Here is a 14,919-nt window from a genome sequence, read left to right as displayed (position 1 = left end):
TAGCCCTATTCTCTTGAGCTTCTAGGTAGAACATATTATTATTATTATTATTATTATTATTATTATTATTATTATTATTATTATTATTATTATTATTATTATTATTATTATTATTATTATTATTATTATTATTATTATTATTATTATTATTATTAGGGAAATTCTCATTGGTAATCACGAAATTTTATTTTTTCTCAATGGTAAACCCTAAAACTCTTGATTATCAATGGTAATCATGAATTAATATTATTAAACTAATGGTAACATTAATGATATTTTAATATTATTAAAAGATTAACTAGGGTTAATCTTGGGTTAAGTAACAATAAATTTACATTAATACCCTTCAAATTATTTAAAAAACAACAAAAAAAACACAATAAATCTGAACCCCTCCCTAGTTACCAGGCAACCAGCAACCCCCCTCCCCGCCGCTCAGCTCGCCCGGCTAACGATGACTCAACCCCATCCCCCGCCGGAGACCCCACCACCGACACCCTAATCCTAGAACGAGCACCTTCTCCCCTGTTCCCGACCCACACCCTCTCTCCTCTCATCACCACCAAAACTGCTTCTCGAGGACACCGAAACCAGCCATCCTCCCTAGCCGAAATCAGCCACCCTCCCCTCTTCCTCGATTCCCTCTGATCTTCTTCCCCGATTCCCTCTCATTCCCCTTACTTTGGTTAAAATTTCTAGGACTTTTGGCGATTTTGGGGTCAAATTTGTTGATTTTGGGGGTCGAATTTGACGATTTTGTTGATTTTTGAGGTCGAATTTGTTGATTTTGGGGTCGATTTTATTGATTTTTGGGGTTGAATTTGTCGATTTTGGGGTTGAATTTGTTGATTTTTGGGGTCGAATTTGTTGATTTTGGGGTCGAATTTGCCGAATATGTTGATTAGGGGTCGAATTAGTGGTCGAATTCGTTGATTTTGGGGCCAAATTTGTTAGTTTTAGCTCGAATTTGTCGGGGTTTGCCGTTGAATTCTCTGGGTTTTGCGGTTCGAATGGCAGCGTCCTAAGGTTTGTTGTTGAATTGTTTCACGTGTTTCACTCGGTTGCTATGATCAAGCCATAGGTTATACAACACTAAAGCTACGTCACTCCGAGTTCGCTCTGATTCTGACCTTAACAAGTAGTTTAACAATGACGGTGGTGGCTGGGAAGGGAGTTGCTGCGGGGAGGAGGAAAGAGAAAGGAAGAAGAAAGAAGTGGTAATGCATAAGGGTATTAATGTCTTTTTGTAGGTCGATTGCTAAACCATGGTATAGGAATTTACAAATTGTTTAACTTAAGTTACCATTAGTTTAGTAATATTAATTCATGATTACCATTGATAATCAAAAGTTTTATGGTTTACCATTGAGAAAAAATAAAAGTTCGTGATTACCAGTGAGAATTTCCCTTATTATTATTATTATTATTATTTATTATATTATTATATTATTATATCTCAAAAACAAAGAGTCATACAACATACAATAAATTAGTGGGAAGCCGATACTTTCGAGCGGTGAGATGGTATGCATGCTCTATTTTTTCAAAAATTTTGGCATGTTATTGGGTCTGATAATATTGCTTATGTTCAAAATTGGTGGAATGGGAATGTGGATTTGGCTGATATAAATAATACTTGCATTGTTCTTATTCCGAAATGTGATAAACCAACATTGATTTCGGAATTCAGACCTATTAATTATTGCAATGTTATTTATAAAATCATCTCTAAGCTGTTGGCAAATAAATTGAAAAAATTTCTTGGTGATATTATATCCCCGAATCAGAGTGCTTTTGTCCCTCAGAGGCTTATTACTGATAATGCTATTGTAGCATTTGAAATTTTTCATTCTATGAAAAGAGGTGGTGAAGGGAAGAAGGGCAATGTTGCGTTGAAATTGGATATGAGCAAAGCATATGACAGGGTGGAATGGGCGTTTCTGGAACAGGTGATGACTAAGCTGGGGTTCTCGAATTTGTGGATTCATAGGGTGATTTGTTGTCTTAAGAGCGTTTCTTTTGCTTTTAAGATAAATGGGCTGATTACGGGATCTGTGACTCCATCTAGAGAATTACGCCAGGGTGATCCTATTTCTCCGTACTTATTTCTGTTATGTGCGGATGCTTTTTCGACGCTTATCTCTAAAGCGGCCAAGGATAACTTAATTCATGGTGCCAGAATTTGTAGAAATGCTCCCGGGGTGTCACATTTATTTTGTGCAGATGATAGTATACTTTTTGCTAAGGCAAGTGTGCAAGAATGCTCGGTTATAGCTGACATTATCAGCAAATATGAGAGAGCTTTGGGTCAGAATGTCAATCTAAGCAAGACATAAGTTGTTTTTAGCAAAAATGTAGACCAGAGTCGAAGGCAAGAAATTATCCAAATTTTGGGTGTTAGGGAGGTCGAACGACATGAAAAGTACCTTATCTTGCCTACTATCATCGGAAGATCGAAAAAGGCAATATTTGCAGGTTTGAAGGAGAGATTGTGGAAAAAGCTGCAGGGTTGGAAGGAGAAGTTTTTGTCTAGACCGGGTAAAGAGGTACTAATCAAAGCGGTGGCTCAGGCGATTCCGACTTATATGATGAGTATATTTAAACTCCCCGATGGTCTTATCGATGAAATTCACTCTATGCTAGCAAGATTTTGGTGGGGTTCCACGGAGACCACAAGAAAGATGCATTGGCAACGATGAAAAAGCTTATGTAAACCCCAAGGCCCTCGGTGGATTGGGATTTAGGGACTTGAAATGTTTTAATCAAGCTTTGTTGGCAAAACAATTGTGGAGACTACACCACAATCCGGGCACATTGATTCACACAATTTTGAAGGCGAGGTATTTTAAGAATTGTGAGGCTCTCAAAGCTTCTTGCGGATATGATCCAAGTTATGCTTGGAGGAGTATGTGGGGATCTAGAGGGGTGTTGCTTGAGGGTCTTAAGTGGAGAGTGGGTAATGGGAGTGCAATAAATGTGTGGGATGAAGCTTGGCTACCCGGAAATTCTTCAGCATTTGTACCAACTCCGAGGGCAAATAGTGACATGGGTTTGACAGTAAGTGACTTGATAGATCACAATTGTGGCGAATGGGACATGAGTATTGTTGAGAGCAATTTTAATAGCGAGGATATTGGTAGAATTCTGAAAATTCCCTTGTCTTCGAGAAGCCATGTGGACAAGATGTTCTGGTGGCCTTCGAAAGATGGTGTTTACTCTGTGAAGTCGAGGTATTGGCTGTGCAAGAAGGTTCCGGCAGTAATTCAAGGGGTGGATATGAATGAGGTGTGGAAATTAATATGGTCAATGAAGTGCCCACCGAAATTACAACACTTCTTATGGAGAGCTTGTAAGGGATTCCTTGCTGTCAATGAAAGACTATTTTATCGTCACATCACAACTGAGAAGAGTTGCAGTATATGTAATTCCCCTGAGGAGTCCATCCTTCACGCAACCTTCGAATGTAAAGCAGCAGCAGAAATATGGGCAGCTAGTCCGTTGCATTCCCAGGTTAGTGCTGCACCTACGGGTAGCTTTGTTGAGAGATTTTTGTGGTGCTTTAAGAATGTGTCAAAGGATGAGTTATTGTCTATTGCCTCCCTTGCTTAGGCCTCTTGGCATTGTAGAAATAGGAGCATATTCGAGCAAGATGATTTTAATGCTATTGATGTTGCTCGTGGTTGGGTGAAGTATGTGAAAGAGTGCTCTGAGTATTCGGTGAAGACTGGGAATAGATCAGCCCCTGCAATGCACAATGTGGTGCGTGGCTGGACGTGTCCTGCTGCTGGAATGGTGAGGGTGAATTGCGATGCTCACTTGGGAATGAAGACTAGACTAGGCGTGGTTATTAATTAGGTGTGAGCAGGGAACAATTCTTGCAACTGCTGTGCGTGTTGTTGGAGCTGGCTGGGAGAAGAATGTTGCTGAGGCAGCGGCGTGCAGGTATGGGTTGCAATTGGCGTTGAGATTAGGCTTCAATAATGTCCATCTTGAGTCAGACGCAGTTGGAGTCGTGAAGGCAGTGAACTCGAGTGCTAAGGGATTTTCTCCTATCTTTCTTTTGTATGATGATATCTCTAGGTTGGCTTATTGTTTTAGCTCGTTTTGTTTTTCTCATATTAAGCGTGCGGGTAACACCCTAGCCCATAGTGTTTCACGATGGGATGTTATGGATTGTATTGAACGTGTTTCGCTTGGTCTGTTTCCCCAAAGCTTGACAACTTTGGCGGAAATTGATCTCCTTTAATATTAATTCGCAGCGTTTTTCAAAAAAAAAATTAGTGGGAAGCCGAGATACAATATGGGCCCCCACTCCTCTAGCTATAGCAAAGCCTACCATAGTAAAAATATGAGCTGCAGCACGTGCTCCAATGTCTTGCGTCGTCGAGAACCTCTGAATTCACTTAAGCAACGCAACAGCCTCCTTCTCTAATTCACCAAACGAAGAAAAGGAGAAGGGAATGAATGAACCCATATCCAATCGCCTGACAATGAGCCTCATACTTAACCCACTTCCGATGAGCTACATCAGCTACAACCCGACCAGGAATAAAGTCATATAGCTCTGATTGTGTCAAAGGAGAAGATCCTGTCAAATCTACACAGACATCACGACCACGATCCTAAGAATAAAGTAACACATCAGCAGGTCTGAGGGCCTCGTCGTTCCCTCCAGACAACCTAATATCAACCTCTTTCGTAGCTGAAATCCCAAAACGATAGCAAACATCAACTAGGGTATCCCGAACAACATTATGTCTATGTTTAATACCCACGATACCAGCACACGACACCGCGTGATCGCCAAAAATATCCCCTGGAAAAACCCTCGAACAAGCAAAGCACGGTGTCGAGGCAGAGAACAACGGAACACCCAATCGGTAGCATAATACACATCGATAAGTCTTTGCATTCATATTCTGACCCACTCCTGAAATAGGAACGGCCCGAAGCCAAGCAGACGTGTGATCTCCCTGCTGAGATTTCCACAATGCTGATAGACGAGGAGATAATGAAAAGGTGGATTCTGCAGAATCGGTAACCTTCGTGAAATATATATCTGCCAATTTCTTCATGAGTTTCGTGAAATATATTATTATTATTATTATTATTATTATTATTATTATTATTATTATTATTATTATTATTGTTATTATTATTATTATTATTATTATTATTATTATTATTATTATTATTATTATTATTATTATTATTATTATTATTATTATTATTATTATTATATCTAAAAAACATACAAAGTTATACAACCTATAGAAAATTAGTGGGAAGTCGAGATACAATTTGGGCCCCTACTCCTCTAGCTGTAGAAAAGCCAATCCTAGTAAAGATATGAGCTGCAGCACGCGCCCCAATATCCTGAGTCTTCGAGAACTTTTGGATTCGCTTCAGCAATGCAACAACATCCTTTTCTAACTCCCCAAGAGAAGAGAAAGAGAAAGGAAGGAAGCCATATCCAATTGCTCGACAACTGGATTCGTACTTGATCCGCTTCCGATTGGCCGCATCAGTCACTACCCGTCCAGGAACAAAGTCAGAAATCCCAAACTGTGTCAACGGAGAAGACCCTGTCAAGTCAACACAGACATCGCAACCACGATCCCATGAATAAAGTAACACATCTGCAAGTCTGAGAGCCCCGTCGTTCCCTCCAGATAACGCGATGTCCACCTCCATTCTAGCTGAAATCCCTGACCGATAGAAAACATCAACAAGGGTATCCCGAACAACATTATGCCGATGTTTAATGCCCACAATACCAGCACAAGACACCGCGTGATCACCGAAAATATCCCCAGTATAAACCCTTATTATTATTATTATTATTATTATTATTATTATTATTATTATTATTATTATTATTATTATTATTATTATTATTATTATTATTATTATTATTATTATTATTATTATTATTATTATTTCTCAAAAACAAAAGTCATACAACCTACAATAAATTAGTGGGAAGTCGAGATACAATCTGGGCCCCCACTCCTCTAGCTATAGCAAAGCCTACCCTAGTGAAAATATGAGCTGTTGCACGAGCCCTAATGTCTTGCGTCGTCAAGAACCTCTTAACCCGCTTCAACAACGCTACAACTTCCTTCTCTAATTCCCCAAGAGAAGAAAAGGAGAAGGGAATGAAACCATATTCATTCGCCCGACAACGAGATTCATACTTAACCCTCTTCCGTTGAGCTAAGCCGCATCAACCACAACCCGTCCAGGAACAAAATCGGCTAACCCTGTCTGTGTCAAAGGAGAAGACCCTGTGAAGTCGACACATACATCACGACCACGATCCCATGAATAAAGTAACACATCGGCAGGTCTGAGGGCCCCATCATTCCCTCTAGACAATCCTATGTCAACCTCCTTTCTTGCCGAAATCCCTGATCTGTAGTAAATATCAACAAAGGTATCTCGAACAACATTATGACGATGTTTAATACCCACAATAACAGCACACGACACTACATGGTCGCCGAAAATATCTCCAATAAAAACCCGAGAACAAGCAGAGCACGACATCGAGAAAGAGAACAATGGAACACCCAACCGGTAGCACAACACACATTGATATTTCTTTGCATTCATCGTCTAACCCAACCCATAAATAGGGACAGCCCGAAGCCAAGCAAAAGTGTGAACTTCTTGCTGCGATTTCCACAATGCTGATTGACGAGGAGATAAAGAGAAGGTAGATTCTGCAGATGCGGTAACCTTTGTGATATATATATCTGCCAATTTCTTCATGAGTTTAGGGGCAGCAACCTCACTAGGATTATTATTATTATTATTATTATTATTATTATTATTATTATTATTATTATTATTATTATTATTATTATTATTATTATTATTATTATTATTATTATTATTATTATTATTATTATTATTATTATTATATCTCAAAAACAGACAAAGTCATACAACCTACAAAAAATTAGTGGGAATCTGAGATACAATCTGGGCCCTTACTATAGCAAGTCCTATCCTAGTGAAGATATGAGCAATAGCACGTGCCCCAATGTCCCGAGTCTTCGACAACTTGATCCGCTTCAGCAATACAACTATCTTCTTCTCTAATTCCCCAAGTTAAGAGAAAGGAAGGAAGTCATATCCAATTGCCCGACAACTAGATTCGTATTTGACCCGCTTTCGATGAGCCACACCAGCCATAATCCGTTTGGGAACAAAGTCGGATAACCTAGACTATATCAAAGGAGAAAAATTTGTCACGTCAACACAGACATCGCGACCACGACCTGGGAATAAAGTAACACATCTACAAATAGGTCCACGTCGTTCCCTCCAAACAACCCAATGTCAATCTCCTTCCTTGCTAAAATCCCTAACCGATAGCAAACATCAACAAGGATATCCCGGACAACTTATGCCGACGTTTAATGCCTACAATACCAGCACAAGACACTGTGTGATCACCGAAATTATCCCTAGTAAAAACCCTTAAAAGCAAAGCACAACGTCGTGATAAAGAACAATTGAATACCCAACTGATAGCATAACACACATCGATAAGTCTTATCGTTTATCATCTGACCCAACCCTGAAATAGGGACTTCCCAAAGCCAAGAAAAGGCGTGATCTCTCTCTTGTGATTTCAATAATACTGATTGTTGAGGAGATAAAGAAAAGGCAAATTATGTATAAGCGGTATCATTTGTGAAATATATATCCGCCAATCTCTTCATTAGTTAGGGCAGCAATCTCACTAGGATTACTCAAAATGTCATACTCTACCATTCCATTAAATAGACTCAACGCATCTTCAAAGGCTCGTCCAAGACCATCAATGCCAGCATGCCGTAGAAGCTTTGTTTGCAACCCAGCATACTGTAATCGAGAAGCAAGAAAAGCATAATGATGAATATCACCTGTGGAATAAACACCAAGCCCTCCAAACGCAAATGGTAAGGTGGCAAGCTGCCACTGTCAATCGCCAAACCCAGGCCCCTAACCAGTAACAATACACTCCAAGGAAGATCGAAGAGCCTCGTTAAATGTGCGTTGAACCACCTCAAAAGTACTAGGAGGACAAGTACTCAATGCAAAATACATGCCCTAAGTAACAACAGCTCACACTGAGGATCATCCAACATAGCAATTGTATCCATAAGTGCAATGGTATGGTCACCCTCTACATCACAAGCTCACCACTAAAACCAGAATCGGAACTAGCGGGACCACCAAGCAACTTAACACCACGTAAAGGTTGAGCAATATTAGGTGGAAAGACACCCACAAGCCTGCTACAAGGGTCTTCTGTAAGCCAGAAAAGTTCAGTTTTTTCCACGTTAAGATGTAACCCAAAACGAGGTCCATCCTGTTGTTGTTGTTGGTGTTGCTATTGATGTTGCTGTTGCTAATATTAATAATTAGTTATTAGTTATTAATTATTTTAATCATTAATCACTAACTATTTACTAATTATTATTTATTAATTATTAATTTTATTCATTTATTTATTTATTATTAATTTTATTAATTAAGAATATCATTTTTTATTACCTTATTATTTCTAAGTAGAGCACAACAGTGTTTAAAAAAAAGGGAAAAAGTAGAGCATAGTAATGTAGAGCAGAGTGAGCAGTTCTAAAGGAACAAGGTCGAGCCTTGGCGGCCTATCTATGGTGAGTGTGGTGACTTTGTTAATGTGAGCCTAGGTAGCTATGTCACGTTTATTAGTTTCTACTCCCTCATTTTTTAAATACTTGCTCTACTTTTCTTTTCCGGCCGTTTTTAAATACTTGCTCCATTTCCTCTTTTGGAAAGCTTTTACAATATTTATTTCATTTCTCATACTTAGTGGACCCAACATAATACTCTCTCTCCCCCTATTCTTCCACTACTTTTGCTTTTTACAATTTTTTATTTTCTCAACTACCCCACTACCTCCATATTTTATTACTTTATCCAATTTCTCCTAAAACTCCGCGCATGGAGAAATGAAGCAAGTATTTAAAAATGGAGGGATTACTAGTTTATTATTTTCTCTTTTCGGGGTTTTCTTCCTCATTCTCACCAAAATAAAGAATTAATGAAGTTATACAAGTGTGTCATTGCAATTTAAAAAGTTAAACACAATGATGTGTTCAATTTGCTGGTATATAAACTCGCTTTTGAATTGAAATAATATAGAGGTGTTAATTAAGGTCATTAATCAAAACAAAATAAATTCACATTTAAACAATGATCTATCAGTTTTTTTTTTTTTTAGTCATAAAAATATTACAAATAACAAACTATTTAAGAGGATACAAAACTTGTAACTTATCTACGCAGGTATTCACCTTATACCATTATACCAAGAGTCCAAGACCTCATTACTTGGCCTTCAAAATTACGTTTAAATGTATTAATTGATAGAGTATAAAAACTACTATGTTAAACGACCATCTCAACCAAAAGCTTAACCTGATGGTTGAGGCCCGGAAATATGTTTTTATATTCTATCACTAATTCCCTTTTATTACATGTAGACAATCATCACATACGTACAAAGTTTTTTATTTTTTTTAATGGTAAGTAAAAGGACCCTGACCGAACCTTAACCCTCACGGTTTTTTTGGAACGGTATATGCAGATCAGACACTTTAAGAGTGGGGGGAAGGGTAAAGGGATCTCCCACACTCAAAGTACCTCTAGTACGAATTGAACCTCCAACCTCAAAGTTGAAAGGTGCAATCTTTTCCATTATATCAAGCTAAACTTAGTCAAAATATATCCTCTATATATATCCTACTCAGCTCATCTTTTATCAACATATATTATTCCGATATTCTCAACTTTACTCGCTTACATTTAAAATACTCATTTTATTTCACTGATGTAAAACTCTGTGCCTAAGCTAATAGTAATATACTTAAATAAACACAAGGAAGTAACTTAGGAATAACTCGAAATATTATTGTACGGAAGCTAGAAGGATAAGTGCATGAATGCATCATTTCCCCAAAGACCGGAAAATTGTTAAGGTAAAGCCTAAAAAGCAAATCAGTTGAAAAGTGACAAATAAAGTACTGCGTATATATCCTCCCAACTCGGCTACTCTCTATCAAGCTTATCGCTTATACTTCATGTAAGATGATGGGAGTCATGGGACCATTGCAACTAGTGAACTAGCTTAGGCTTCATGAAACACAAATTCTGTTGGGCAAATTTTGCCTACCTTTACTATTCACTAACCCTTTTGATTTTAACTGCTTCCTCTATCTCTAAAAGTGATCGTGTACTTCAACTTTTACGAAAAAAAAACCATTATAAAAAAATTATAGAGAAGAAGGGAGTATTTTTCAATAATGTTGATTTTATAGTTATAAATTAATGTCGAGTAAACCTTTAGACTTGTAAGTTTTACTATTTTTCGTAGAAGACATTAGGAAAATTTGTAATGAAGAGTCCTTTTTTTTTTTTTTTGAAAGTCCATAATGAAGGGTTCTATTTAATTCCACAATATTTGGATCTTGGTATCTATTAATAATTAATTATCTTGATCATCATTTGTAATCTTTACAAATAATATAAAACGGGGATAATATATTTTTCTTAAAAGGTAAAGAGAAGAACCATGACCGTACCTTAAGTCCTCAACCCTCATAATTTTTAAGTTTGTAATTGCGAGTCAAACATTTAGAAAATGAGGGGGAAGGGTAAGGAATCCCCACCCTCGCTCAAATGATCTGTTCTCTTCAGCTTATTTTCAATTCAGTTTAGTTTAGCTCCAATCAATTTAGTTCAGTTCAGTTCCTAATTTTCTTCTCTTATAAAATATTCAGTTCAGTTCAGTTTAGCTCCAATCAGTTCAATTTAGTTCAGTAAGTTCAGATAAGTCCAAAGTATCTATGCTACAACTGTACAATGAAAAAAAAATAAGTTATCAACTTACCACACTAGTACAAGATAAAAAGTGGAGTTAAAAAAACACTAGTACTATGTAGATAGAACTAAAGAGGAATAAATAAAAGAAAAGGAATTCAAGTTTGAAACGATGATCATCTCTTTATAGTTTCACCGACAAACCCCCTAACTCATAATAAGAGCAAACCATCTTCATCCTTTTTTTCAATTTTTCTAAGTGTGAACACATTTTTAGTCGGCAACTGTTTTATCAATTTGCTTCATTTTTATTATATCACATGTTCAATTTACATGAAACCATTTACAAAGTATATTAATAATTTGAATTCTTCTTTCCGTTGATTTATTTCTTATATAATTTATAACAAAATAAATTATATAAATATCATTAAAAAGGTTCTGATAAAGCAGGGCCAGGTTCAGAGTAACAACTCTGTTCATCTTGCGGCACTACCAATCCGTGCGTGGGTGTTACCATATATAATCCCACTCTTTTCTCAAATACATATTCTTCTGAAAAACTACAAATAATTAATTAAATTATAGAGAAATTAAACTATCTATTTCCTTACTAAATTTGGATAATTTCTTTATTTAGTCTTTTTTATTTTATTATTTGGAAAAATACTAAAATAAAAGTGGTGGAAACAAATTGCTTGGTATATAAGTAGGTAACAACAAGTAACGTGGTTGTTACTTATACATGTGTGTATCAAAGGTGGCGAACCAAAGGGAGTACGAGGGCTTTCAATCAAGCGGTGGAGGTGATGAAGAGAGAGCTAACACCGTAGGCAGCGGAGAACAAGTGGCGGCCGAGGCGGAAGCACCCGTGTTTCGGACTAATTGGGAGACTTCGGCTATGGTTATGGCTTTGACCGACGTAGTTTCCGGCCGTGGTGGGTATACTACTATGAGTACTAGTAGCGGTGTTGGTGGTAGTGGTGGTGGGTGGAGTGAGTCATTTTATGGATACCCGGTTACGACACCGTGGGTGGGGCAAAAGCGAGGGAGGGAAGATAGCGAAAGCGGTGGCGCTAGCGGTAGCGGTGGCGGCGGTGGCGGTGGTGGTGGTGGTGAGTTAGGGGATATACCTTTGATATATGGAGAGACATCATCTAGTGCAAGTGGTGGTAAGTACATATCAATATATCATATCTATCTATTTTGTCATTTTTCTAATACCACTATTATTGATTATATAACTTATATATCCTAGTTTTAATTAAGAACATGGTATATGTAAGTTGTTAGATACGCATATTACATGTGCTCTTGCCTCTTGCATAAAATCATGTTCAACCATAAAGTTATGTCCTTTTTTTTGGACTTGTTAAATAAACACATTTAAAATTCTATATTCCTAATTCTTATTCTTTGTAAATGATACATATACTATAGTGGCGGCCTGTAAAGTGCAAATAATACAGCTAAAAAGATTTAATTTGTAACGTTGTTATTTCTTTAAAATGTGATGAATTATAATGACTCGTTAATAGTAGATTACGTTAAAGCGACTATTGTATCGAATAACTATTTTAAAGCAAATAAAGATTGATTTTAGTAAGAGAAGATTTTTCCTAAGTTAGATAACTTGTCAAACATTGCATATTAGCATTGCACATACGTAGTGCATAAAATGTGAGCTAGCTCGAATATACTTTTTAATAGAATAGTATTAATTTTCAAAATAATTATTCTATTACTTTGTAAGATATAGGAGTATAATATAAAATTGAAATGACAATGAATGATGCTAGTGATCATATGATTAAGGTTTATTAATTAGGTGATTTATATGTAGGTCATATATTATGTGATAAGTTAGATTTTGTTTTCTTACAATTATTTTATTATTCTTTATTTCTTTTATTTTAGGTTGGATAAGTTTTATCCAAATCATCGAGGAGTTAACCTTCTTATCTAAATGATGACCAAGTCTACTTGTTAATTCAACTAGCAATACGTAGTAAATTATTATGTCGTGTTGTTATTTTCTTCCTTTTTATTTAATTCATGATTATCAATACAATGTTTTATTGTTTTATACTTGATATTATTGCATGTCGAGGAAAAAATAAATTAATGTGTTTTTTTTTTTTTTTCCCTTGACCATCTTCAATTCATGAATTTGTATAAGAAAAAATAAATTCAGTAGTTCAATTTTCCAACTAGAAATGTATTTGCTAGATTCATGAATCAACAAATTTAAGTGCATGCACTTGATATACATATATGCATACGAATTTCGATCAGATTGAACTTGCGTATTGAGTACCATCTGTAAGACTTTACCAACTAATTAATATGTATATTTTAAGGCGTGTAATGTCATGGATCAAAGCATTTTTATATTTTTCGAAAATCGAAATTCTATAATAATACACAAGATAACAGTCCTTACGTAATAGGAAGTATAAGAACAAAGAAGCAACAATGTTTACGTACCTAACGGATGCCACTGGTCATGACCTCGTTCTTTGTCTATGATTATTATTGTAGAATAATCCTTTCAACTATAGCTAGGTGTCGTTAAGTGAATACTTTTTTGTTATAGATTAAAGAATTATTGTGAATAATGTAGAATAATATAAGCTCCTAATTATTATGATAAGATGTTTATTGCATGTGTTTCTTGATTTTTATGTATGGGTAAGAATTCGTTGTTTAAGATCCAAAGATTAAACTATTTCAAGTAATGTGATACTAATGGGGTATTCCTTTTTTTTGTCGCTTTTACTTTTCGACATCTAACTATTCTAAACGTTAAAAAAACTTACTGTATAAAAAACATAAATAAGTTGAATAAAGTATAAGTCACATTAAATAAAATACTTCGTACTCTATAATAATTTTTTATTAATATACCTATTATTTATATCCTGTCAAACTGTTAGATCAAATATTTTTTATCTACACATATTAACTATTTGTACTTTTCTTATGATGACTTGTTCCATATAAATACAGAGTTTCTATTTTTATACTTAGTTTGCCAACAAGTGTTTATGAAGAATTTGAGTTGTAAGCTTGTAAGTTGTAACTTTATCTTGGTTTTATAAGTAGGTACTAAATTTGCTATGCTCTTTGCTATATGCAGTTAAAGAAGAAATGCACACACCAAGTTCCATGCAACAAATACAATCTCATTCTCATTCAAGCTCCACAATGATGAGTACCACTGCCACACTAACCTCAGTAGAACAACCACCGCGAACAACCACTAACACCACCCCCTCGACCTACGAAGAAGTCCAAGGAGGAGAAAGGAAACGTCGATACAGGGGAGTTCGACAAAGACCTTGGGGTAAATGGGCTGCCGAAATACGTGATCCACACAAAGCAGCTCGGGTTTGGCTCGGCACATTCGACACCGCCGAGTCTGCCGCTCGAGCCTACGACGAGGCAGCCCTCCGCTTCCGTGGCAACCGCGCCAAACTCAACTTCCCCGAATTTGTCCAATCTGTCCCCACACCCGCTCGTCCAACTCCGGCAACCACCGCCACCATCTCACCGGCGCCGGCGCCGGCGCCGGAATCTTATTTTCCGGGGAGCAGGATGTCTCAAACAATCCATTTCCAACCACCACCACAACAACCGCAACAGAGTACCATCGACGTGGCAAGAGACTACTGGGAATATTCTCAACTACTGCAAAGTTCCGGTGACTTCAACTTTCCTGGCTTAGAGCACATACTTTACCCTTCAATTTCCCGCCAATTAATGGGTCCTCCTTCACTTTCCTTCTCCTCGCCGCCATTATCATCATCGTCATCATCATCATCTTATAGTCCGGCCAATTTTCAATTTCCTCAAAATTTCACCGGTGATCAAACAACGATTTTCCGGCCACCGTCACAAGGTGGTAGTAGTGGCGGCACCGCCGATGATTCGGGTGGCTATTGGTCTCAACCCGGTCCTTACCACCCTCCGTCCTCCTCTAGCTAAAATTTAAATTCTTTGGTTATATTAATACTTTTATAATTTTCTGTTTTTAGGGGCAAAATAATATTTTCAAATTTT

The 14,919-nt window shown here is 36.8% G+C and overlaps 2 protein-coding genes across 2 annotated transcripts; both read left to right on the top strand.

Annotated features, from left to right (window-relative positions):
• Positions 1 to 1,526: 1,526 nt before the first annotated feature.
• LOC145640415 (uncharacterized) lies at positions 1,527 to 4,246 on the top strand. Its single transcript, XM_081691699.1, has 5 exons — positions 1,527 to 2,307; positions 2,359 to 2,546; positions 2,644 to 3,510; positions 3,610 to 3,759; positions 3,866 to 4,246. Exons 1-5 carry the CDS (start codon positions 1,527 to 1,529, stop codon positions 4,244 to 4,246), a joined length of 2,367 nt encoding a protein of 788 aa, XP_081547825.1.
• A 6,895-nt stretch (positions 4,247 to 11,141) lies between these two features.
• LOC145638022 (uncharacterized) lies at positions 11,142 to 14,919 on the top strand. The gene is made up of 2 exons (XM_081688996.1): positions 11,142 to 12,029; positions 13,997 to 14,919. Exons 1-2 carry the CDS (start codon positions 11,603 to 11,605, stop codon positions 14,842 to 14,844), a joined length of 1,275 nt encoding a protein of 424 aa, XP_081545122.1. The 5' UTR covers positions 11,142 to 11,602; the 3' UTR covers positions 14,845 to 14,919.

This window comes from Chenopodium album, chromosome 7 (assembly GCF_948465745.1).
Source record: "Chenopodium album chromosome 7, dcCheAlbu1.1, whole genome shotgun sequence".
NCBI classification, from domain to species: Eukaryota; Viridiplantae; Streptophyta; class Magnoliopsida; order Caryophyllales; family Amaranthaceae; genus Chenopodium; species Chenopodium album.
Note: the sequence above shows the minus strand (reverse complement) of the source record. Positions and strands in the feature narration are given on the sequence as shown.

Bases quoted from the DNA above. Each gene is read 5' to 3' on its own strand.
- LOC145640415 (XM_081691699.1), top strand. From the start codon at position 1,527: ATGCATGCTCTATTTTTTCAAAAATTTTGGCATGTTATTGGGTCTGAT. The intron at 3,511-3,609 runs GTTAGTGCTGCA...TCCCTTGCTTAG, and splicing joins CTAGTCCGTTGCATTCCCAG to GCCTCTTGGCATTGTAGAAA. The intron at 3,760-3,865 runs GTGCGTGGCTGG...AGGTGTGAGCAG, and splicing joins CCCCTGCAATGCACAATGTG to GGAACAATTCTTGCAACTGC.
- LOC145638022 (XM_081688996.1), top strand. From the start codon at position 11,603: ATGTGTGTATCAAAGGTGGCGAACCAAAGGGAGTACGAGGGCTTTCAA. The intron at 12,030-13,996 runs GTAAGTACATAT...TGCTATATGCAG, and splicing joins ATCATCTAGTGCAAGTGGTG to TTAAAGAAGAAATGCACACA.